The sequence below is a fragment of the Bombyx mandarina genome, chromosome 03 (assembly GCF_030267445.1).
Source record: "Bombyx mandarina strain Sakado chromosome 03, ASM3026744v2".
Taxonomy (NCBI): Eukaryota; Metazoa; Arthropoda; class Insecta; order Lepidoptera; family Bombycidae; genus Bombyx; species Bombyx mandarina.
Window position 1 is genome coordinate 2,538,080 of NC_143210.1, and position 24,569 is coordinate 2,562,648.

Below are 24,569 nucleotides of genomic sequence, written 5' to 3' on the forward strand. Positions count from 1 at the left end.
GGGTGTTAGGTTTTATTTTCGTTACGGAACTTCTTGATTCGGTCGCCGGGCTCAAAGCCCGCGATAAAGATATGCAATAGCTTAAAATCCGTTCATGAAATGAGACCTTCGTAGTATAATTTCAATAGAAATCGCATAGTGTTAACCGTATCTTTATTAATTACAACTTGAATTCTGGTTGTTCTACATTCTTGGCGCGCTTCTTGCGAGGCGGCGGCGGCTGCTTGTAGTGCACGGTGCGGATGTGCAGGTTGCGGCTCGTCGAGTACTTGAACTTCTTGCCGCACATCGAGCACTCGTAGGCCGCCACGTTCGAGTGCACCTGCAAGAAGAAAAGAGAGGGTAGGCAGTTAATAAATTATAGAAAAATAGTACACGGGTCAACACCAAATTTGACTTTGATTGCAAAGCATAAAATTTCGATATTTTAGACCGTAATTAGACCAAAAAATTACATGGCATGAAACAGTTTGCTTTTGAACTTTAATAAATTGACCACATATGAAACAAAATGCATCAGCATCGTATTTACACTTTCGTGACATTTTAAGTTTTTCTGGGCTTGTACAAAACACCTGATCGTTGTTTGTGACTCGTGTGCCAACTAGTGACACTGTGTAAACGTAAACACCCCACTCTCGTAGCGCGGTTTTCTTTAAAGTACTAAAATTAATTAAAATTTATAAAAAAAAATTAAAAATTAGTATTATTACTATAACTATCACAAAAGCAAACTTTATACAAAAAAAAAAAGGTATTTTATTTTCGTTTTTGTGAATAATTAACCGGAAAAACCTGTACGTTAGGACAAAGAACGAATTTTTTTTTGTAAAGTTGTGTTATTTATTCTATTCATTCCATTATAAATATAAATTGGCTGTATAAGCTAAAAGGCATAGTGTCAAGTTTCTTAAGAATAGCTTGTCACTGGCTGTCAAAATATCCGTCACTTCCTCAACAATGAATTCGTAGCTCGTACAATGTGAATTTTCTAATCTTTTATTTTATTAATAATCTCATAACATGTAAAGCGTTTTCACAATTATTCTAAAAAAAAAATAGTCGCAAAATGTCATAGCGCGTTTGATTTTTAACGGTTTGCACACTACACCATACTAATGTTAATAATAAATCGGCTTGAGTGAGATTCGGTAATATTTAAATACGGTTTTACAGTAAGATAATACAAATGGTACGTACTGTTATATCGGTAAAAGTAACGCCATCTGTCATCAAATAACAGAAATGAATATTAAAAGAACTAGTAAAATCGAGAACACTCGAGGCTATCCATATCGAGACCATAACACCATCTATTATCAAATGGGGCGAAACATATATCAAAACGACTAGTGATATCGGGAATGTTCTCGATTATTGTAGAGTTGTCGTGTCGACTATAAAAGAATTGCCTTGTGTGCCTTGACTGTTTTAAGTGTTAAATAGAGTTTTAATTGGTACCTACTTCGGTGAAAGTTTTATTTATTCCGAGCCCCAGTACGTAACTGTACTATTGTAAATAAAAGTATTGTAAAAGTCTCGATGCTGAGTTTAGGTAGGTGGGCTAGGGTGAGCAGAGTACAGTAGGGTACAGTGGAGTAGCAACACGCACCTTGGCGTGGCGGTTGAGGTTGGTGCGCAGCGTGAAGGTCTGTCCGCAGTGCGTGCACACGAACGGACGCGCCCGCGTGTGCGTGTGTGCGTGCCGCGCCAGTGCGTACTTGTCGTAGGTGGGCTAGGGTGAGTAGAGTACAGTAGGGTACAGTGGAGTAGCAACACGCACCTTGGCGTGGCGGTTGAGGTTGGTGCGCAGCGTGAAGGTCTGTCCGCAGTGCGTGCACACGAACGGACGCGCCCGCGTGTGCGTGTGTGCGTGCCGCGCCAGTGCGTACTTGTCGTAGAACGCGCGCCCGCACTCGTCGCACCGCACCGACGGAGACGCGTGACGTAGCTCGTGAATACGTAAAATTGTCTTGTTCTGAAAAAATGATAATATTGTTTTTGGTCACATATATTTTGTAATAAGCTGAGATCGGCCCTAGCATTGACGACTGCGACTTTAATGAACTTCAAGCAAGCTGGGTGTGAACTTTTCGGATATCTCATCACGACAGTGAGTAGACGTTTGCTGTATCTGACGTGGTCTGTGTTTAGTTTGGCTAAGGAAGAATACTTTGACCACGTACAATATCATTATATAAATACAAAAACTACATTACCTGGAATCCTTTCCCGCACGTATCACAAATGGCGGTGATGACTCGTCGATATGAATCCCTTTCGGCAGGGTGTTCCTTGAATGTGTGCCACCAATGTTCCCGGCGGCTGTTTACTGCTTTCCCACACTGAAACATTATATACATTATGCTATGATCTACTTAAAACTTTGGGTGCATTATACATTTTTACATTTTATGAAAAGACATATTACCCCAGCGCCATATATAGCACGTTAATGGTGCTATGAAAAACGACCTTTAGAGATCCAAAAAAACTATGGCTTGATAATTTGAAAATTGTAACAGCTATATATACGACAGTAACTTTTTTTTATTGCTTAGATGGTTGGACGAGCTCACAATCCACCTGGTGTTAAGTGGTTACTGGAGCCCATAGACATCTACAACGTAAATGCGCCACCCACCTTGAGATATAAGTTCTAAGATCTCAGTATGGTTACAATGGCTGCCCCGCTCTTCAAACCGAAACGCATTACTGCTTCACGGCAGAAATAGGCAGAGCGGTGGTACCTACCCGCGCGGACTCACAAGAGGTCCTACCAGTGGTACTACATGCAACTGTGCGGAAAATTAGTTTTTACACGCTTTATATTAGCTTAACTTGTATGTATGTTTGTAACTGACTCCTTTAGACGCGACTTGACCCATTTTAAACAGCCAGATTTCATTCAAACTGTAGATTTATCAATTAATTTGATAAGATTATTCCATTATTCAATTTGCAAAATAAGATTTTTGTCAATTTATATAATTTTTATCTATAGTCGATAAGGCAGGACTTGATGTTAGAGTACTTAAAACAGTTTTAAAAATACGCTTTTAGAAAATTTAACAAAAAAATGAAAAATAAATAATAGTTTAAAAAACAAAAAACACGCTTTATATAAAATTCAACTAAAAAATAGAAAATAAAATTTAATAAATTTAAATTAAAAATAGTGTAAAATATATTTTATTGTAAAAAAAGCGTGGGGTGCACGGTGTTATTAGTTATAAATATTTTTCTGACAGATATCAGTAGAAGAATTATTATTTCAATATCTTAAAAAGCACCCCACGCTTTTTTATTATTTATTTTTTATTTATATCAAAGCCACAAATTACCGACACTCACGTGCTCACAGTTGGTGGGGTAAGTCTCTCCCGGTTGCTTCATGTAGGGTCTGCGATGTTGAGCCTTTACGTGCAAGTTGAGTTCGCTCCGTGTTCCGAACTCCGTGCCGCATCTCTTACATGTCTTACTCTCATCTAATTCAAAGGGCTTTCCGTCGCTATAAAGCAAATAACCGATTATGTTCGTTACAATCGTCAAAACTGTCATTTTACATGATTTTTCGATCCTACCCGCTCTATTGTTTGTATTCTAAAATTTTAAGTATGATATTTTGATGCAAATTGTGAATTTGAAACTTACGTCTTCCCTGGTTTACTTTTGTGTCGGCTGGAAGTTTGGAAGTGAACTCTTCGTGCATCCTCTGAGGCGAAGTCGATACCGCAGGGTTCGCAGCGACAAGATTCATCGCCTTTTGTTTCCTGTATTTTTTTTACTGAATTAAACTAAATAGTAAATAACTACAAAATAAAGGAACTATACTCAATTCGGCTCTTGGCGTTACGACCGCACATAGTGACAGCGAGAGCCATCAATTAACACATTTCGGAACTACAAAAGTGCGCAATTACGCCATCTAGCGTGGAGTAAGCTAATGAAATGCGCCTGGTCAAACCGTATCTACGAAAAACTATGGAGGGTAGAGGTAAGGAGAACCATCTCATATGGGAGAAGCTTGAAAAAGTGTCCCACTTTCAGTACTAAATAACAGTTCAAAAATCCTCCAGAATGGCGCTAGCATAGGCACAGGGTATGGGTATGATATGAATTGAGCAGTTGTTAATTGATTGAAGTATGCTGAGTTAGGAAATTTAATATATTGCGGATTACGCGTGGCGAGGCGATCTCCGCTCCAGGGGGGACACTGTTGTTTCGGCCGCTACCTGCACCTCGTCGCCCGGAGGGAGCCGACGCCGAAGTGCCAATACTGCAGTGGCTGCAACGAGGACACGGCGGAGCACACGCTCGCGTACTGCAGCGGCGCGACCTCGTTGCAAAAATAGGACCGGACTTGTCGCTTCCGACCGTCGTGGCTACGATGCTCGACTTCTGCGAGTCCACCATCTCGCAGAAGGAGGCGGCGGAACGGGAGAGGGAGAGCTCTTATTTCCTCTCGGTGCCGTGCCGCCGCCCCGAGCCGGGGTTCGGAGGAGGGCGTTTGTCCAGCTCCGGCCCCTATGAGGAGGCAGTCTCCTCCCGGTGGTGGTCACCCGGGTTGTAGTGTTGACCGCAGGAACCCCCCATACTCTAGACAGGGTTTTGACCCCGGACGGAGATCGGACGCCGGGTGTAAGAGTGCAAGATAGTCGTTTAGTGGGTAGGGCCCTAAAATTCCTTGGACCCGCGGTTTGCTCCCAACACCTTGCAGATCGTCAAGTCCCATATACCACGCGCGCCCCCTAGGCGCTTTTTACTGGTGGTAGGACCTCTTGTGAGTCCGCACGGGTAGGTACCACCACCCCGCCTATTTCTGCCGTGAAGCAGTAATTCGTTTCGGTTTGAAGGGCGGGGTAGCCGTTGTAACTATACTGAGACCTTAGAACTTAAATCTCAAGGGAGATGGCGCATTTACGTTGTAAATGTCTATGGGCTCCAGTAACCACTTAACACCAGGTGGGCTGTGAGCTCGTCCCCCCATCTCAGCAATAAAAAATAAATAAAAAAAAGGCGCGTGGACCTTGTAGGAGGACACTTTTTAGGGACTGGCAAAATTTCACAATAAATAATAAAAATATTTGAACCATTTCATATTTATTACCGATTAAACTGGCAACACCGTCTATACTGACTTGCGGGGATTCCCCGTATTTTATTATAGTAAGGAAGTACGTGTGATGATTTGACAATTCAAAGTTTTATTGATAGATTGTCAGTTGTCCATTTCGCATTGACGTATCGTAATTTATGTTACGCTTTAAAACTGTGATTTTTGTACAAATAAGTACAAAATTGTCTTCCGCCCCGGGCGGCTGACACCCACGCTACGCCACTGACTGAAGATTGGATAGGTGGTTATTACGAGAAGATCATAGGGTACCGTGAGAGCGGCGTGCGCGCTGATCGCGTGCAGCTGCAGGCCCTGCCGGTGGCCGCACGCGATGCCGCAGCGAGCGCACGTGTACTCGTCCGGAACTTTACTTTGAGCTGTGTACACATTCGACGAACAGTTCAGCCCGGAGTGGAACAGCTGATGTTTCTTTGCTGTGGCCCTAAAACATAATAACAATTTGTTATAATTCACGGCATCCCGTTTCGCTAATATTGTCTGTTTTTCTGTCGTTTTTCTTTTTCATCTAATATTAATGAACGAACGTCTTTGAATATTGTTTATTCGTTCTTGTTAAATTTCGGCTACTGTCACTCTTCTTATCTCCCACGCCTCCAAACGGAATCATAATGCAACATGGGAGCCGGGAACTGCTACAGACAAATACTCACACGTTACTAAAAGCTTTGGAGCAACTTTTGCAATGGAACTTCTTCTCATGTGTGTGCCGCCTGTGCGAGTCCGCGGAAGCTTCACTCTTGAATCGAAGCTTACACACAGGACACTCTGCTTTACCACGACTCTATAACAACGAATAGTGTTTTATTAAGCAAATTTTGAAAATTTCAAATTGAATGTAGCTATCGATAATACAGTCAAAGTTGAAGTACTTGTTAAATCTTCATTAGCGTTTTGGTTATTTGAAATGAGAACAGCGACACTATGAAAGAGACTAACGCATACATTATTTATCACATACATTATCTTACTAGGATAATAGAGAAATTTAAATGGCTTATTGCAACACAACAATCTAGTAGAGTTAAGAACATTTAGGAGACTGAATTGTTTGTACTGACCGAATCGTGGCAACGTGTATGTACTTTGTAAGTCTTCATGTGCGTGAACTGCTTGGCGCACGTCTCGCACTGGTAGACTGCGTCGCCGGTGGGCGGACGCGTAGTGAACTTGCAGTTCCAGTCGTCTATTTGCTGCTGGAGCTGAAATTCATACAGTTATGTGTTTAACTAAAGCTGTCTGGAAGAGAAGGGTACCTACTTTATGTATTTAATGTCTCGTATTTTTTTTGTGCACAATAAAGCATTCTATCTCTCTCTCTCTCTCTCTCTCTATAAGATTTAAAAGGACATATTTCATATAACATAGGTTAAATTAAATACTTAAATGTAACTTCAGTACTGTGTCTGCAAATGTTTTCAATTATCGGATTAAGAAATGAATAAATTAAAGATATATAATTATAATATAACTTTAATATACAATATTACATTTCTAAAACACTCACAGATAATTTCACAATATTGAAATATTCTTGCATTTTTACTTCTCGTTCGGTTAAATCCCCTTTACTTCTTTTAAGCAATTTTTTTCGTCGCGTCACTTTGTCCTTTAATTTCTAAAACAAAAAAAAAAACATTTTATCCAAACACATTTTCATTTCATGGACCTGCCAGCTACTTACTCTTAGTTAAATTCCAATAAATACTATAAAGCGAACATTACCGTCGACCTGTTGCGGTCTAACCTTTTAGAACTGGAAACCTGCAGAATAAGTCCAGCAATCACTCACCTTATCATTTTTAACTTCAGCAGCATTAGCAGTTTTCTTCAACACGCTCAATGTTTTATCATCACTACAATCCGAATCTACATAATCATCTTCACTATCTTCATATCTCATTGCTCCATCATCACTGACACCCGTGTCATCTTTCTTTGGACTTTTAACAATGCTGACAAAGTCAGTTTCCTTTTCCAATTTGATATTGTTTTGTATATTCTCATTCAATTCAATTTTACATGTATTTTCTTCATCTTCTAATTTTGAATCAAATTTAATTGGTGCAAGTTCATTTCCATAACTGTATTCTATAACACAGGTCTGTTTATGAATCGATAGTGATTTGTTTAGTTTCAATTGTTTTCGATCTACATTTTTTATTAGTTTTTCAGTAACCTGAAAGTATACAGCAGTTTTTACTTTAGTGTTATTAATGAATTATATTTCTATATTCCATACATAAGAAATTTCTTATTTAACCCATAAATTATAAATACGTTGACAGATGTTGGAATTTTATCTATAATCTTTAAATTGTTGCCTGACTGGACTTCAACAATCTTTGGGAATTTATTGGATATGCTTTGGATAGGAAAATATTTTTTTTATTGTTTTAAATGGACAGTAACACTCACAGCTCTACTGATATTGAGTGGTTACTGAAGTCAATGCCCTTGTCTGACTTATAATGTGAGGATATCTCAAAAGCATTGTAGTATGGCAGAAACACTCTTCAGATTCACTACTCAGATTTTGTTTTTAAATTTTCCATTACTATCACGATATGAAGGTCTCCACTGAGGGTACCACATGATAGTTTAATTATTTAAAAAAAGGGCAGATTACTATTACTTTCCCGTGAGGTCACATAAAAATGCCCTTTTATCACTAATTCCACAAATTAGTTTTGTAGAATTGATTTTTAGTGTACAATGCCATCATCATTTCATTAGAAAACTATACTAGTATTAAAATAAACTAATATTTAATATTTAAAAAATTAAAATTACCTCTCCATTATGTGCAAATACATCAAGTAATGTTGCCTGTGTTAATAAACACTTTTCAATGAACTGGCAACATTTATGAAGATCAATGGCACACATATAACATACAAACTGCGGGAACCCATTCATATCTGACTTATCCTAAAAAAAACAAAATTTGGCAAATCTAAAATATATTTTTTTTTGCTTTATTTTTATTTAGTTATTATCAAAAGAAGAAAATTAAATATTAAGCCACAAGAGAGATGGCTCTAAACTGCAACTTATTATATTTTAGATAACATATAATTCTTCAGTCACTACTACACTTTAAGTTATAATGGTTCCTGATCACAAAAATTGATTAAAAAACTTCAGATATCCCATCACTGCCCTGTTTAAAACAGAAACATAAAAAGTGGCAATGTCTATTTCAGTTGTTTTTTTGGATGAATGGCAACTGAGGTTTGGCAAAAATCTAGATCAAAGTAATCTTAAAATAATAAATAATGTTCAATGATTTTGATTTATTTTATTAGATCGTTGTATTTTCTTTGGTTTTTATGAGTTATAGAAATAATCAAAACGACTTGTGCAGTTTAATCTTAAATATTTACAGTTTTTGTGGTCACATGCTAACTTGTTTAGTTAATCTTCAGCTTTAGTTAGAAGTCCAGTTTCTCAGCACTTATTTTCTAGTCAATAAGCCCATAAACTTCTTTACATTCTTCTTTGGCACAAAGTCAGAATTAAAAAAAAAATGGCCAAAAGTCATAAGACTTGTAACCGTAAAAATTAAAGTACAGGTAAGACACGAAACAATAACATAAAGTAGGAGAGATGGAAACTGGAGGAAAAAAATCAAATAGTAGAAAATTCATATTTTAACTACACTACAATATTACCATTTAAATGTTACAAAATAGTAAAATTCATGTTTTAGAATCAGCATAATGGCTTAGTTACAATACTTACAGTTAAAGCCAGTATGTGTTCAATTTCAGTCTTTAATCTTCCATGTAGAGTACTATACATTTTAACATCATTTGCTAAACATAAACAGCAGACCTCTACATTTCTGGCATCAAATTCAGTTACAGACTAAAAAAAGAAAACTATGAAACGAAAAATTATCACAACAATTAGACTAAATATTTATTTTAAAGCTTCACATTATTTTTTAGTTAACATTGTAACTTAATTAGTACTTGGCAAGTATTTTGTACTTTTAATTTATACGGAAAAAAACTTACTGGTATATCCTTCATAAGAAGAGTATCGTTTTTATGGTCTGTTCCATTAGTTTCATTTATAAAATGGTCAAAGTGCTCACTACAAATTCGAGTGTAACTTGGAGGGTCCCAGTTTGGTCGACCTATTGCATTCAGACATTTCGCTCTCAAAACTGAATTCGTAGGGAACCTAGATAATGAACAGCCCAACATTAATGAAACATTTCATAAAAAAAACAAATCTTTAAAAAATAACAGCCTTTCAGTGATTTTTTTGTAATTACTTGTGAAAAGCTGTGATGGAATCTGATTCTTTCCTCGTGTTCTTAGTGTTGTTTTGACATCCTTTCACACAACAAAAATACATCATAATAATATGTTTCAAATTTCTTCACTATAAGGCAAGAACTTCCTATTCTTTATACACTTAATGAGATTATCTTTGTTTTTCTTGTTCAAACACTTATTGTACGGTCCTCAATAAAACTGCAAGAATGTTTTCATTTTGTTTGTTTTTTATAAGGGATTTGATCTGGTAACTGAGACCTTTAAGTCATGTCTTATTTTAATTTATATTCTTAATTATATGAAAAATGATAAAATGGAGTGAAATGAAATGAAGATGATTCATTTGAGACATTAATCAACTGGGATGAAATTAAATTAAATGAGATGATATGGAATAAAATATAATCGCAGTAAAATGGTGGTCATTTACTGAGATTTTTTCAGTGGACTTTTTGGAGGAACCTGAGAAGTTACGTCCAGCAGCTTTGTTTCATTTTCCCACATTTGTGCACTTTCACAGATATTGAACAGTTAATAGACCAACGTTATTACACATTTAAACCTGAAGAAACACGAAATACACAAAATAAAATAAATCGCACAACTTTACTCCTGGCGTTCCCGCCAAAAAGTCGATTGCTTGTCAAACGGACTAAGGAGCATAGACTAAGTGTATCTATGATAATACCATAGAGTTACTGGTACATATTAACTCCATGGATAATACAGATATTATTTATGACCATGGAGCCTGGAGGATAGAACTAAGGAGGAGTAACTAAGGAGCACCATCTTGTAAAGGACCAGTTGACCTCATTCGGTTACTAATATTAAATTGCTTGGAAAATATTTTTTCTTTTACTAAAAAGTATACTAACTTTTATTATGCCATTAATTCAACTGACAATAACGTGAATATTCATTTTTTAAATTTAATTGAATTTAAACAGTATATGTTGTACTGCGTACTATACTAAGTCAAGAAGGGTCATCGTACATCTTTGCGGGGGCATGGAACGGGCCTTGGGGCAAACCCCACTACCCGGGCGAAAAACTCCCTGTCACTCAGGGTAGGGGTGATGTTAGCATACTGTTCTGTATTGTGTTCCGTTTTAAATAGTAATCAGTACTCCCAGTGCATATGGGAACTTAGCCGAAGTGTAGTTTAATTTAGTTTATGGCGTTGTTGTTAAAATCTTTCCACTTGCTACTGTAGGTAGCTGCTTTCTGATTTCACAGAAAATCTCATTTCTTTTAATTTCATCCCAGTTGATTAATGTCTCAAATTAATCATCTTCATTTCATTTCATTTCAGTTTATATTATCATGTTTCATAAAAGTAAGAATATAAATTAAAATAAGACATGACTTAAAGGTCTTAGTTACCCGGTCATAAAATTCCTTACAAAAATGACAAGCGATGAAACTCGATTTGTTTTGAAATTTGGAATTCCGAATTCCGAAGTATAGTCGGATTTTTAATTAGACGAAGCCAGCTGACAGTAGCTAATGTCACTTTGTGAAATAATGTTGCTATATTTAAAGTAATAGTGATGCGTTCAGTTCTCGTTCAATCACATAAATGAACAATGAGTGTGAAGAGTTACTCATTAATTTCAAACTATAAAAGAATATTATTTATATTTTACAATAAAATTGTATTAAAGTGATCCAATATAATAATATGTTACTAGTAGTATGTAACTACAATCAGTTTTTTTTATTTTCATTACCTATGTACCTATAATTGTTATATTTTATACATCTATAGTTTCAACTATATGATGCATTGGAAATAGGACAGTCTTACAAGCTTCCTCGCAATGTTTTTCTTAATGTTTAAAACACTCGGTATTCAGTACAGGTAGATACCATAGGAACATAATGTTTCGTCGAAAACTCGTTGGTATGTACAAAGCACGGCTAAAATTCGAACCCCGTGCCCGATATCGGCAGTTCGGCACACTAACTATTCACTAGACAATCGAGGCATTTCATTAATTCAGGAGTTTTTTCAATCGTTCACTTTGTCACAACACTATTTTTATTTCATCAAAAACTGACAACACAGTAAACGTCAGTTTACTTCGTCTAATAAAAAATCCGACTATAGATTAATATTTCATATATGTGAATAGGCACTTATTACAATTTTGACTCGATTAGTAAAATATTACATTTAAAAAATGGTTTGCTATTGTTGTGTGAAAGGATGTACTAATAATAGCAAAATGAAGAAAAAAGACCCGAATTCGAACATAACATTCCATGCGTAAAAAAATGTTTTTTACAAGTTAATTACGATACGACTGTAGCATAACTTAATAATTATTTATACTTTATTATATTTACATTCAGATTCCCAACAAATTCATTAATGAAGGCTAAATGGGTGAAAGCGATTGGCCGTTCTAATTGGGATCCACCGGCCTATGCACGTATCTGCAGTATACACTTTGATCGCGACTATGTCAATTACGAGAACTGTAGAACTAGAATTAAGGATGATGCTATACCTGTTCTAAATTTACCTGTAAGCTTTCAGCCCAAGTGTTTACAAAAATTTACAAAAATAGAATTCATCCCTTTGTAACATTTATATGTTACTAAATTAATTTCAGGTAGGTTGTGGTAAGGATTGAATCCTACATTCCAGTTTGATGGACATAATAGCCATTATTGCAAAGCAATTCAGATTTAGATTTCATGTTTCAAGGCATTCACTATGTGATATCAGTGAGCTCTGCTTACTGTTGGGTAAAAACTGGGTGATTTATCTATTATAACAGACTAACACTGATTTAATAAAATAGTACTTAGACTTATCATAATAATCAATCTTTATTTTCATCATAGTTTTTCTGTATTCTAAATGGTGTTGTATAATAGACATGTGTAAGTAATGCGAGTGATATTACTCCGGTAATATTACTCTACGATGTAATGCAACATCACACATTACGCGAAGGAAACAAATATCACACTATCACCCACAGAACACTATTACTTCTAGCGAAGCTATCACCCAACATGTTTCTTTCTTTGTCGTGTAATGTTGCTTGATATACGAACGGAACCGAGCGAGCGAGACAGACCGATCTACGCAAAATAAATGAGCAAGCGACACGGAATTATTCCTAGTGATTTTGAACCGTATGCCCTGGCCGCTAGGTACATTTTTATACCTATGGTACGTCTGAATTTTAATATAGGTATTTGTGTTTATATTTTTCATGGGCCAGCCGGTAGCTCCCCGCAAGTAGTTACTTAATTTTTTATTCGCAACTTTTGTAAAATCGCTAGTCGCTCGTAATTGTTTATTTTTTTTTTTTTTTTTTTTTTTTTTTATTGCTTAGATGGGTGGACGAGCTCACAGCCCACCTGATGTTAAGTGGTTACTGGAGCCCATAGACATCCACAACGTAAATGCGCCACCCACCTTGAGATACACGTTCTAAGGTCTCAAGTATAGTAACGACGGCTGCCCCACCCTTCAAACCGAAACGCATTACTGCTTCACGGCAGAAATAGGCAGGGTGGTGGTACCCACCCGCGCGGACTCACAAGAGGTCCTACCACCAGTAATTACGCAAATTATAATTTTGCGGGTTTCATTTTTATTACACGATGTTATTCCTTCACCGTGGAAGTCAATCGTGAACATTTGTTTAGTAATATTTCATATTAATTTTTGTGTTTGAATTACTTAAGCACTTGTTTGAAGATAGTTTTATTATTTGTTTTAATGCGTGTTTAATAAGTGAAAGAAAGAATGGCGTCTAAATGAAAGTACAGTCCTCTTTGGATGCATTTTGAGGAGACCGCGCCGAAACAATGCGTCTACTGCTCTCGTATATTAACATTATCGTCGAGCTCAATTTGCAGTCTAAGCGCCATATGAAATCCGTTCATCCCACAATAAAAAATAAAATTATTATATTATTAAATAAGTCAATCTCTGTCAAGTAATATAACAGTGTATTACAATACAAAGTATGAACACATCACTTAAGTAATGATTCGGGTGTATAGATACAATGTATTCGTCACAGTATCTATTGAACGCACCGAGTAATGTTAAGAATGATGTGTAATGTTTTCGAGTAATATCACCTGTCTGTAAAAGTGATGTCATATCACATTACATTGAGAAGTGATGTTTTGCGCAAGTCTATTGTATAAGTCAGTTGGTGAAATTATGTTTGTTAATTAAGTAAATTAAGGTATTTAAAATAACAATTTTACATAGTTTCTTATGTAAGTTGTTGATATAACTATAAATGTAAAGAATAATAGATACTAAACTATTAAGTGTTTTGTACAGACTTAGGTATATTCAAATTTCTGATCTACAGTCACACCATTTGTTTTCAGTTGAGCTCTAATTTTGATGCTTCTGAGGTAAAAGTCTGTAGAATATGTCTGGCAAATGATGTTAAAATGTACAGTACTCAAGAAGGAAGATTAAAATATTATATGGAACAAATGCTAGTGTTAAGGGTAAGTTTTTTTTCTTTTCCTATAGAATATTCAAAATAAGTATATTCCTGGGATATTTTCTTTGGTAGTCCAAATTTTTGAGATTGCCGTTGCATTCAGTTATTAATATTAAATTTGGAAATACATTCACCAAATTAGACCAAATTTTATCAGTTTTAATGTAAATATAACTGAGCATCTTATAATATTTTATAAAGTGTTTTCATTATGAGAATCAATCTGGCTAGTTAGTTTATCAATAAACCTAAAATCATCTGCTTGTTAATTATTGTCTGTTTATCTGTTCGCACATTTTTTCTGAATCGCAGTTACATAAGGGTATTTAAGTATTTTCAGAATTTAGCACCTTTTTGTTGATGGTGAAACATCAAGTTATTTTTTTCAGGAAAAATTACAAACAGATGGACTTCCACAGTTTGTGTGTTACATGTGCGCAGCTGAGGTTGGCAAGTGTTGCAAACTTATTGAGAAGAGTGTTGTAGCTCAGGCAACATTGCTAGATGTATTTGCGCGAAATGGAATGGTATCTTCTTCTTCTTTTTGATAAATTGGAAATAAATAGATCTACATATCAATAATATTAAACCTTGTTTATAGCAGTATATAATGAAAGTATGTTTGAACAACTGCAAATTTCCCAATAACAATCATAATAAATAGAGACTACACTGTACTGGTTAAATAATTGAAATATTTTTAGGTAACTAAAGATCTAATACGAAGTATCAATAGAAAACAATTAAACTTGTGCTCATCATTATCTACAAACAATCAAACACACTATTATGTAGAACACGGTTCTAAAAACCAACAAAATAGATCAATGAAATTTGACTTAGAATGCAAAAATGGAGAAATAAATGTAAAATTAGAAAATCATTTACATGTTGTGGTTGAAAATTCAAAGAATTATGATACATCTGATATTATTGATGGAGGGATGAGATACAATGATAGAGATAATATTTCTGTTGGATCTGATAGTAGTGACGATAAATCATTAAGCATATTGAAGAAAACTAAGAGCCTAAAGGTCAGTGAATATTAAATATCCAAAACCTAATCCCATACAGGTTTTGTTCTTTTGTATTCATTTGTTGATCTTCATTACTGCATTTCTGAGTTTGAAGTTGGATATAGTGGGGTTCCCAGAACAAGGAAGTGTTTAGGCTTATGAGATGCCACTTTTCAGCCCTTGAAACATTAAATGGAACTAGAAATTTTGTTGAAATAATGTATAGCTTTCAACAGAACCTAACTTGAATTCACAGTAGAAATGGTCAGGGTGGTGTGCTACCGATTTGTGTGGACTACATTACACAGTGCTTGCATCAAGTACACTAGCAAACAAAAATAATTTCTCTCTACAGTGCTCTCTTAGCACTGTTCTCAATTGGAAAAATCATTGTTAATTGAACTTGCCGTTGCGATGCAAGGATTTCATAATTTCATTAACAGGAGGATAATTCACTTATCAAATCACAATTGAAATAAAAATTTATTTACAGAGTCGTAATAAAGCCGAATGTCCCATATGTAAGCTTCGTTTCAAGAGTGAAGCTTCTGTAGACTTGCACAGGCGACACACGCACAAGAAGAAGTTCCAGTATAAAAGCTGCCCTAAAACACTTAGTGTTGCGTGAGTGTCACGAATGATTTTTAGTAGTCAGTAAATTTATATAGGTTTTAATTTGTCAAATACTTGTTTAAAACTACGTAAAATTGAAAGTATTGTACAATAGCGACCCGCCCTCGCTTCGCTTCGGAAACATTAAAACACACATGAAACCAAAAAAATAAAATAAAATTTTTTTTTAAAAAAGTAGCCTATGTTCATCATGGACAATGTCGGCTTCTAATGGAAAAAGAATTTTTCAAATCGGTCCAGTAGTTTCGGAGCCTATTCGAAACAAACAAACAAACAAATCTTTCCTCTTTATAATATTAGTATAGATATTTTTTGGTCGTGTAAGTAGAAAACTGCTTTTATAAAACTGGCTAATTACTGGGAGCAGCTGTGACTGCGCACGGACAATCTACCTGTCCTGTTTGCTTAGTGCGAGTTTTTCTAACTTCTATGTATGGAGTTGGAACAGCTTCCCATCGTTTACCGCTAGAGGCGCTGTTCTAACTCCATACAAATTTGAGTAAACATTTACGCGATTGAGAAGGTATTGACTGGTGATACCCTGCCTATTCCCGCCGTGAAGCAGAAATGCGTTTCGGTTTCAAGGGCGGGGCAGCCATTGTAACTATATGGAGACCTTAGAACACATATCTCACGGTGGGTAGGGTAATTTACGTTGTGGATGTCTATGGGCTCCGGTAACCACTTAACACCGGGTGGGCCGTGAGCTCCATTAACCATCTAAGCAAAAAAAATATGTTTTGTTTTAAATTTGCAATATATATCTAAGGACAAATATGAAAAGTTGTTCTTTAAGCCACATTTGCGCTCACAGCCTCATTTTCTCTGCATTACCGTTTGTGGACCGGTAGGGAATGCCCTAGGAATTAAATCCGCTATAAAAAATGTGATAAATATAGATAAATTTTACAGTTTTCTGTCACTCGCATCATAATAATTCTCCATTTAACACTCTTTTCATACGTTTCTTTCTTATCGTTGTTACTTCCGGTCAGCGTCCTCGCCGAACCCGTCGCGTCGCTTGTGACGAAGGGTTCCACTAGTAAATTAACCCATAGATACAGGCCACTGAGTTTCTCGCCGGATCTTCTCAGTGGGTCGCGTTTCCGATCCGGTGGTAGATTCTGCGAAGCACCGCTCTCGCTAGGGCCAGTGTTAACAACAGTCCCGATTTAAGCCCCGTGAGCTCACCTACACGTCCAGCATAGGTAGGAAAATAGTTACATAAATAAAATTTAAAACTTAACGCTTACATTTTCATTTATAAACATTATGCCCAACTCTCAAATCAAACAGTCGTAATGGCATAAACAAGTGACTTCTGTGTCTGTGTGTGTTTTTTCTATTCGATTTAAAACTAATATAGCAATAGTATCATGTGAAATCATTCAAATATTATTGAATTTTTTATTTCAGTGCTTTAACCGGAGAAGACAAGAAGAAACGTTCGAAACAACCCGTTAATAATAAGCGCGCGTTAAATGGTCACGGAGACTTGTCGGTCCGTATTCGTTATTTTCTTTTTGTGATTCCTATTTAGTTTAGCATTTTCGCTTTGTCTATGTGAATCTAATCTGTTACTATTGAAATAAATATTATTCGAAGCAGGTACCTCAAGCAGCGGTCATCGTTCTCGTCGAACCCGTCTCTTGCGACGAAGGGCTCGACGAGTAAATTAACCTCAGATACAGCCGCAGAGTTTCTCGCTGGATCTTCTCAGTGGGTCGCGTTTCCGATCCGGTGGTAGATTCTGCCAAGCACGGCTTTTGCTAGGGTTCGTGTTCGCAACGTCGTCAGGTTTGAGCCCCGTGAGCTCACCTACTACTAAAGGTTATGCTGAAATAGCCTCTCAAGGCTCTCAGCTCAGGAAGGAAAAAAAGAAACGAAATAGTCACCAACGACTGAATTTTATCTGTATCTTCGCAGTAGCAGTACAAGCAATAGTCACGTAAGCAAAATTTTGCAAGACGTTGTATGTTACGAGGCAGAAAATTAATGAATCTATAATCATTATTTCAGGAACCAAAACGCTTGGGAACATATCGATGCGATAATTGCAATGTCAAGTTTGTATCGGAGGGCGCGCTTCGAGTTCACCTACTCACTTCAAGTCGACATAGTAGTAAAGTTACAAGGTGAAGTCAGAAGTTCTGTCTTTTTGTTCCATTTCGCCCACAGAGACAAATCGCTGAATTTCTCGCCAGATCTCCTCAGTAGGTCGCGATTCCGATATGGCGGTAGATTCTGCGAAGCACTTCTCTTGCTAGGGCTAATGTCAGCGAATTCACTCAGGCTGAACCCCGTGAACTCGCTCACTTACACACCTGGTAAAGCCAGAATAACCCCCGGCGGCTAAATATACTTGAGACCTTAGAACTTATATCTCAAGGTGGGTGGCGCATTTACGTTTTGGATGTCTATGAGCTCCAGTAACCACTTAACACCAGGTGGGCTGTGAGCTCGTCCACCCATCTAAGAAATAAAAAAAATAAGGTAGGCAAAAAAAAAGATTATATTTCGACGATGTAATTAAATCAGGATTTTTCTTATTAGCCTTTTCCCGCTCTAATGCCAGAGTCCGCTTTCCTACTTAAACTTCTCCACTTTGTCCTGCCTTCAGCATCCTTCTGGGTGAAGTTATTCTCCTCCGTGTCCGCCTTTATCACATCCAACCAGCATTTCTTGGGCCTACCGCGTTTCAGGATTATTTGATGCAAATAATATGTCCCCAGTTTGGTCAGATGAATGCCCATTTCGGATCCAAATTTATATTTCCGCGATTCAGTCGAACGAACAGTCCTCGTATCGGTTTTGTAAGAAACTTGGACGGTGCATTCGTACAAGTCTCTTCCAAGATTCTTTTTGTACTACCGAGAAAATATTGCAAATGCTTGAAACTTTGATGATCGGTTGGTGCCAAGTTGGTGCCCTGTCTAGGTTATATGGTGAATGCGAATGCGCCAAGTCGCTGCCTACCAAAAGTCTTGACAATGATCAGTAGTTTGACGCCAAATTAACTTAACCCAACTTAGTCATGACCTTCGTGTTTGTATATAGGATTTAGTGAAATGTGTAACTAACGTGATCAGTGTGCTTAGTGCAAGTTTTTTAACGTTTAACTCAAATTTGTATGGAGTTGGAACGTTTGCCTACGTTTGCCGCTAGGGGCGCTGTTCCAACTGCAAACAAATCTGAGTTGACTTTTACGCGATCGAGAACGTTAAAAAACACGCACTAAGCACACAGAAGCGAGGTGGGATGTTAGCTATGAACTTTAACTTGTCATGTTCACCGTAGCTCGGCCCCCTCCGATTCGAATACGAATAAAACATGCAAGATCTGTCTAAAGGAGTACGAACTGCCGTCCGAACTGCTCCGGCACGTGCTGACCGATCACCGCAAGAGACGACTCAAAGAAACGTATCCCACGAATTGTGAACACGTAAGTCATTTTTGTTTTAATGTCATACATACCTTCATCGTGGAAGTCATTCGTGAACAATTGTCGAGTAATGAGTTTGTATTTCATTGGTACTGGTCCGCGGTATTTGAACGCTAGTCGCGGTCTTCTCGAGAATACTACAAGTCCGCTTTCTCAGTAGTAGTAGTACAAATGGAATGGCAAAGGTATCATACCATACAGCCTAATCTTTTATATTATTTTTTATGAAAAATGATAATGTGGAGTGAAATGAAATGAAGTTGATTAATTTGAAACATTAATCAATTGGCATGAAATTAAATGAAATGAGATAAGATGACATGGGATAGGATGAAATATAATCTCAGTAAAATGGTGGTTATTTACTGAGACTTTTATTGATTTTTATTTTATTTACTGAGCCTGGAGTATTCCGAGAAGTTACGTCCATCGGCTTTATTTCAATTCCCACAACTAATTCGCTAAATTCACAGATACTAAACAGTTAATAAACCACCATTATTACACATTTAAGCCTGAAGAAACACTAAATAGACAAAATAAAACAAACCACATAACTTCGCTCCTCGCTTTCCCGCCAAAAAAGCCTCCGCTTTCTCACTAAATATTTGGTTCGACTTTTACACACGCGGAACCAAGAGGAGGTACACTAAACAGTGCGCGTTGAAGAACGAATCTCAAGACAGGTCATATAGTGTTAAACTGAAATGTAATATAGTATCAATATAACATTTCTTCAATAAAGTAATAAAATATTTATGTACATTTTTCTCCACTTATAATGTAAAGATACAATTACAGTGCAACAAAATGGTAAGTAGCCGTCGGGAACACTGGTGGCATACGTATAAGGAACATCCGGAAGAGAAGGACTCGTATAGACGCGTCATCGCCGCCATCTGTGACGTCTGCGGTAAGGGATTCCAGGTATATTTGTACTCTTTGATGAATTTAATTTTTTAGTAGAATAATTCCTCATTATGATATCGATTAGTTTTATCTATGCCTTTTGTATATGTTTTGTTAGACTGCATACTACTCGTGCGGAAACATGTACCTATTTGTTATGTGTGTAAGTTGTTTTTAAATTACATATTATTTTTTAAAGATTTAGACGGTAATTAGTTCATAATAAGTATTCAAATGTAGTAATTTACCAGTCGTCCGAGACTACGAAAACTATAAAATATTTACATCGTCGCAAATAATAAACGTGAGATTAAACCGTAAAAGCAATTTTATTTATATAAAAATAGATATGTACTTGAATAGCATAGTGTTTCTACTTCAGTTAAAACAAAATAAAATAATTAATCGTAACTTCATTGGATTAGAATAAAACGAAGTTACGTATCCACGAGCTACGTCACGCGTCTCCGTCGGTGCGGTGCGACGAGTGCGGGCGCGCGTTCTACGACAAGTACGCACTGGCGCGGCACGCACACACGCACACGCGGGCGCGTCCGTTCGTGTGCACGCACTGCGGACAGACCTTCACGCTGCGCACCAACCTCAACCGCCACGCCAAGGTGCGTGTTGCTACTCCACTGTACCCTACTGTACTCTACTCACCCTAGCCCACCTACGACAAGTACGCACTGGCGCGGCACGCACACACGCACACGCGGGTGCGTCCGTTCGTGTGCACGCACTGCGGACAGACCTTCACACTGCGCACCAACCTCAACCGCCACGCCAAGGTGCGTGTTGCTACTCCACTGTACCCTACTGTACTCTACTCACCCTAGCCCACCTACGACAAGTACGCACTGGCGCGGCACGCACACACGCACACGCGGGTGCGTCCGTTCATGTGCACGCACTGTGGACAGACCTTCACACTGCGCACCAACCTCAACCGCCACGCCAAGGTGCGTGTTGCTACTCCACTGTACCCTACTGTACTCTGCTCACCCTAGCCCACCTACGACAAGTACGCACTGGCGCGGCACGCACACACGCACACGCGGGCGCGTCCGTTCGTGTGCACGCACTGCGGACAGACCTTCACGCTGCGCACCAACCTCAACCGCCACGCCAAGGTGCGTGTTGCTACTCCACTGTACCCTACTGTACTCTACTCACCCTAGCCCACCTACGACAAGTACGCACTGGCGCGGCACGCACACACGCACACGCGGGTGCGTCCGTTCGTGTGCACGCACTGCGGACAGACCTTCACACTGCGCACCAACCTCAACCGCCACGCCAAGGTGCGTGTTGCTACTCCACTGTACCCTACTGTACTCTACTCACCCTAGCCCACCTACGACAAGTACGCACTGGCGCGGCACGCACACACGCACACGCGGGTGCGTCCGTTCATGTGCACGCACTGTGGACAGACCTTCACACTGCGCACCAACCTCAACCGCCACGCCAAGGTGCGTGTTGCTACTCCACTGTACCCTACTGTACTCTACTCACCCTAGCCCACCTACGACAAGTACGCACTGGCGCGGCACGCACACACGCACACGCGGGTGCGTCCGTTCGTGTGCACGCACTGCGGACAGACCTTCACACTGCGCACCAACCTCAACCGCCACGCCAAGGTGCGTGTTGCTACTCCACTGTACCCTACTGTACTCTACTCACCCTAGCCCACCTACGACAAGTACGCACTGGCGCGGCACGCACACACGCACACGCGGGCGCGTCCGTTCGTGTGCACGCACTGCGGACAGACCTTCACGCTGCGCACCAACCTCAACCGCCACGCCAAGGTGCGTGTTGCTACTCCACTGTACCCTACTGTACTCTACTCACCCTAGCCCACCTACGACAAGTACGCACTAGCGCGACACGCACACGTGCACACGCGGGCGCGTCCGTTCGTGTGCACGCACTGCGGACAGACCTTCACACTGCGCACCAACCTCAACCGCCACGCCAAGGTGCGTGTTGCTACTCCACTGTACCTTACTGTACTCTACTCACCCTAGCCCACCTACGACAAATACGCACTGGCGCGGCACGCACACACGCAGACGTACACGCGGGCGCGTCCGTTCGTGTGCACGCACTGCGGACAGACCTTCACGCTGCGCACCAACCTCAACCGCCACGCCAAGGTGCGTGTTGCTACTCCACTGTACCCTACTGTATTTCTACTCACCATAGCCCACCTTTTTTTTTTTTTTTTTTTTTTTTTTTTTTTTTTTTTTTTTTTTTTTTTTCGGGCCTGGGGCCGAACCTCCTACGAGGTCCCCGCGCCTAGGGGGCGCGCGGGGTATGTGAGACTCAACGATCTGCAGGTGTTGAGAGCAGATCGCGGGCCCAAGGATTTTAGGGCCCACCCACTAAACGACTCCCCTGCACTCTTACACTCGACGTCCGATCTCCGTCCGGGGTCAGAACCCGTTCAGAGTAGGGGGGTTCCCGCGGTCAACACTACAACCAGACACGCGGCGCCACCCCGAGGACGCCCGACCGACGGGTCGTCGAGGCGATAGTCGACAACCAACGACGTCAGTCTCCGCGGTACGGCGGCCCTACCAGGCCGCCCGGGCGGTGCCGCTGGTGTTCCGGGATACCCCGCTGGGCCAGAACCAGCCTGCCGGGTCGGAACGCGATACACCGCCGACCGGGTTGCTCTTCAACAGTATGTTCGGCGACGACAGCGACGACGAAAATGCGGACCGCATCGCAGTCCGCAGCCGCCGACGCGCCGTCCCGTCCTCCTGGTGCCAGCGCGCTAGAGTGACGGTAGCGTGCGGCGCAGCCTCAACCCCCTTAGGTCGCCCCGTGACCATCACCGGGAGGAGACTGCCTCCTCATAGGGGCTGGAGCTGGACAAACGCCCTCCTCCGAACCCCGGCTCGACGGCGGCGGCACGGCGCCGAGAGGGAAGAAGAGCTCTCCCTCTCCCGTTCCGCCACCTCCTTCTGCGAGATGGTGGACTCGCAGAAGTCGAGCATCGCCTGCCAGGACTCGTCGCTGCCGAGCATCGTAGCCACGACGGTCGGAAGCGACAAGTCCGGTCCTATTTTTGCAACGAGGACGCGGCGCTGCTCCGCGAAAGCGGGGCAGTACGCGAGCGTGTGCTCCGCCGTGTCCTCGTTGCAGCCACTGCAGTGGTGGCACTTCGGCGTCGGCTCCCTCCGGGCGACGAGGTGCAGGTAGCGACCGAAACAGCCGTGTCCCGTGAGCACCTGCGTCGCCCGGAAGGTGAGACGTCCTCGGTCGCGATTCACCCAGTCCGAGAGGACCGGGCGGATCGCCTCGACGGTCCGTCGCCCGTAGGTGGGGTCCGCCAGGCGGCGAGACCACGCCTCGAGCACGGCACGCCGAGATTGAAGCTTCCGCGCTCGAACTTCCGCCGCGCCAGGACGCGGCTCCCCCCTGGAGCGGAGATCGCATCGCCACGCGTAATCCGCAGCGAGCGCCTCCGCTTCCAGGTCCCAGGGAGGCGTCCCAGCTAGCACGCACGCCGCCTCGAACGAGACGGTGCGGTATCCACGAACCGCCCTGACCGCAATCGCGCGCTGCGGACGTCGCAACGCCGCAACGTTGTCGCGGGTCAGGGCGTGGCACCACACGGAGCCCCGTACAGTGCCATCGACCGCACCACCGCCGTGTAGAGGCGGCGCACCACCACGCCAGGCCCCCGACGTTCGGCAACAGCCGACTCAGCGAGCCGGCAGCCGCCATCAATCGGGGACCTAATCTCTCAAAGTGAGTGCGGAAGCTCCAACGACCGTCCAGTACGAGACCGAGGTACCGTAACCCGGTCGCCTCGATCTCGACGCGAACGCCTCCGATCACAAGGTGGGCCCCCTGAGGCGGCGCTCTCCGGCCCCGTGAAACAACAGGGCCTGGGATTTATCGAGCGCCACCTCCAGACCCAGCCTTCGGATCCTGCCAATGACGAAGGCCACCCCCGCGCAAGAAAGACGAGCAGACTCGCGCAAATCCTTCCCCGGGCCACGACTAAAGTGTCGTCCGCGTAGCAAACTATACTCAGACCCGGGAGAGGAGCGCTAAGGGCGCCCCGCAGAACCCAGTCATAGCCGATGTTCCACAAGAGAGGGCCAAGGACCGACCCCTGTGGAACACCGCGCTCGACGGGGAAGCGGAGCACGTCCCATCGTGCCCGGTGCACACGACCGATCTATCCTCGAGGTAGGACCCGATCAGCCGACGGAGATACGCAGGGACGCCGTGATACTCCAGCGCCCCTGCGATTACCGACCAGGGCAAGGTGTTGAACGCGTTGGCGATGTCAAGGGACACCGCCAGTGCAACCCCGCCCCGGCCGACAGCCTCATCAGAGAGGGCACGCACGCGCATCACCGCATCGATGGTCGAGCGGCCCTCCCTGAATCCGAACTGCTCCGCTGACAGATCGGGACCCACCCCGTCAGATGTTGGACGATGCGGGCGGCCACCACCCGCTCGAGCAGTTTTCCCCCGCCTCGTCCAGCAACACGATGGACGGTACCCCGCAGGTGAGTCCGCAGGGCGTCCCTCCTTCCTCAGCAGAACAAGTCTGCCCGTCTTCCACTGCTTCGGAAACCGTCCCGACTCGAGCAGGCTTCAAAGAGCCGCACG

At 41.2% G+C, this 24,569-nt stretch overlaps 2 protein-coding genes across 3 annotated transcripts in view; one reads left to right on the plus strand and one right to left on the minus strand.

The window, feature by feature from the left end:
- Positions 1-136: 136 nt before the first annotated feature.
- LOC114252230 (uncharacterized) lies at positions 137-10,060 on the minus strand. Its single transcript, XM_089736571.1, has 15 exons — positions 9,423-10,060; positions 9,160-9,328; positions 8,882-9,007; positions 7,931-8,068; positions 6,930-7,316; positions 6,645-6,755; positions 6,199-6,339; positions 5,791-5,921; positions 5,390-5,561; positions 3,655-3,773; positions 3,355-3,511; positions 2,220-2,345; positions 1,784-1,978; positions 1,613-1,735; positions 137-322 (listed from the first exon to the last, which is right to left on the minus strand). The coding sequence occupies exons 1-15, from the start codon at positions 9,506-9,508 to the stop codon at positions 161-163; spliced, it is 2,343 nt and encodes a 780-aa protein (XP_089592697.1). The 5' UTR covers positions 9,509-10,060; the 3' UTR covers positions 137-160.
- Positions 10,061-11,527: 1,467 nt separating this feature from the next.
- Positions 11,528-24,569, plus strand: part of LOC114251628 (uncharacterized) — a 14,278-nt gene continuing 1,236 nt past the window's right edge. The window contains exons 1-12 of one of the 2 annotated variants that reach the window (XM_089736541.1): positions 11,528-11,698; positions 11,785-11,959; positions 13,801-13,926; positions 14,312-14,449; positions 14,627-14,959; positions 15,435-15,565; positions 16,991-17,075; positions 17,594-17,709; positions 18,872-19,016; positions 19,818-19,943; positions 20,351-20,545; positions 20,936-21,058. In XM_089736541.1, coding sequence (XP_089592667.1) covers positions 11,613-11,698; positions 11,785-11,959; positions 13,801-13,926; positions 14,312-14,449; positions 14,627-14,959; positions 15,435-15,565; positions 16,991-17,075; positions 17,594-17,709; positions 18,872-19,016; positions 19,818-19,943; positions 20,351-20,545; positions 20,936-21,058 — 1,779 coding nt within the window. In that variant the 5' untranslated portion in view covers positions 11,528-11,612. The remainder of the gene's footprint in view (positions 11,699-11,784; positions 11,960-13,800; positions 13,927-14,311; positions 14,450-14,626; positions 14,960-15,434; positions 15,566-16,990; positions 17,076-17,593; positions 17,710-18,871; positions 19,017-19,817; positions 19,944-20,350; positions 20,546-20,935; positions 21,059-24,569) is intronic. The other variant, XM_089736535.1, reaches the window with a different exon arrangement.

Coding starts and splice junctions, on each gene's coding strand:
- LOC114252230 (XM_089736571.1), bottom strand. CDS start 9,508: ATGATGTATTTTTGTTGTGTGAAAGGATGTCAAAACAACACTAAGAAC. Junction 6,756..6,929: donor CTGAAGTTAAAAATGATAAG/GTGAGTGATTGC, acceptor TTTTTGTTTTAG/AAATTAAAGGACAAAGTGAC. Junction 3,512..3,654: donor AAAAGTAAACCAGGGAAGAC/GTAAGTTTCAAA, acceptor TTTGCTTTATAG/CGACGGAAAGCCCTTTGAAT.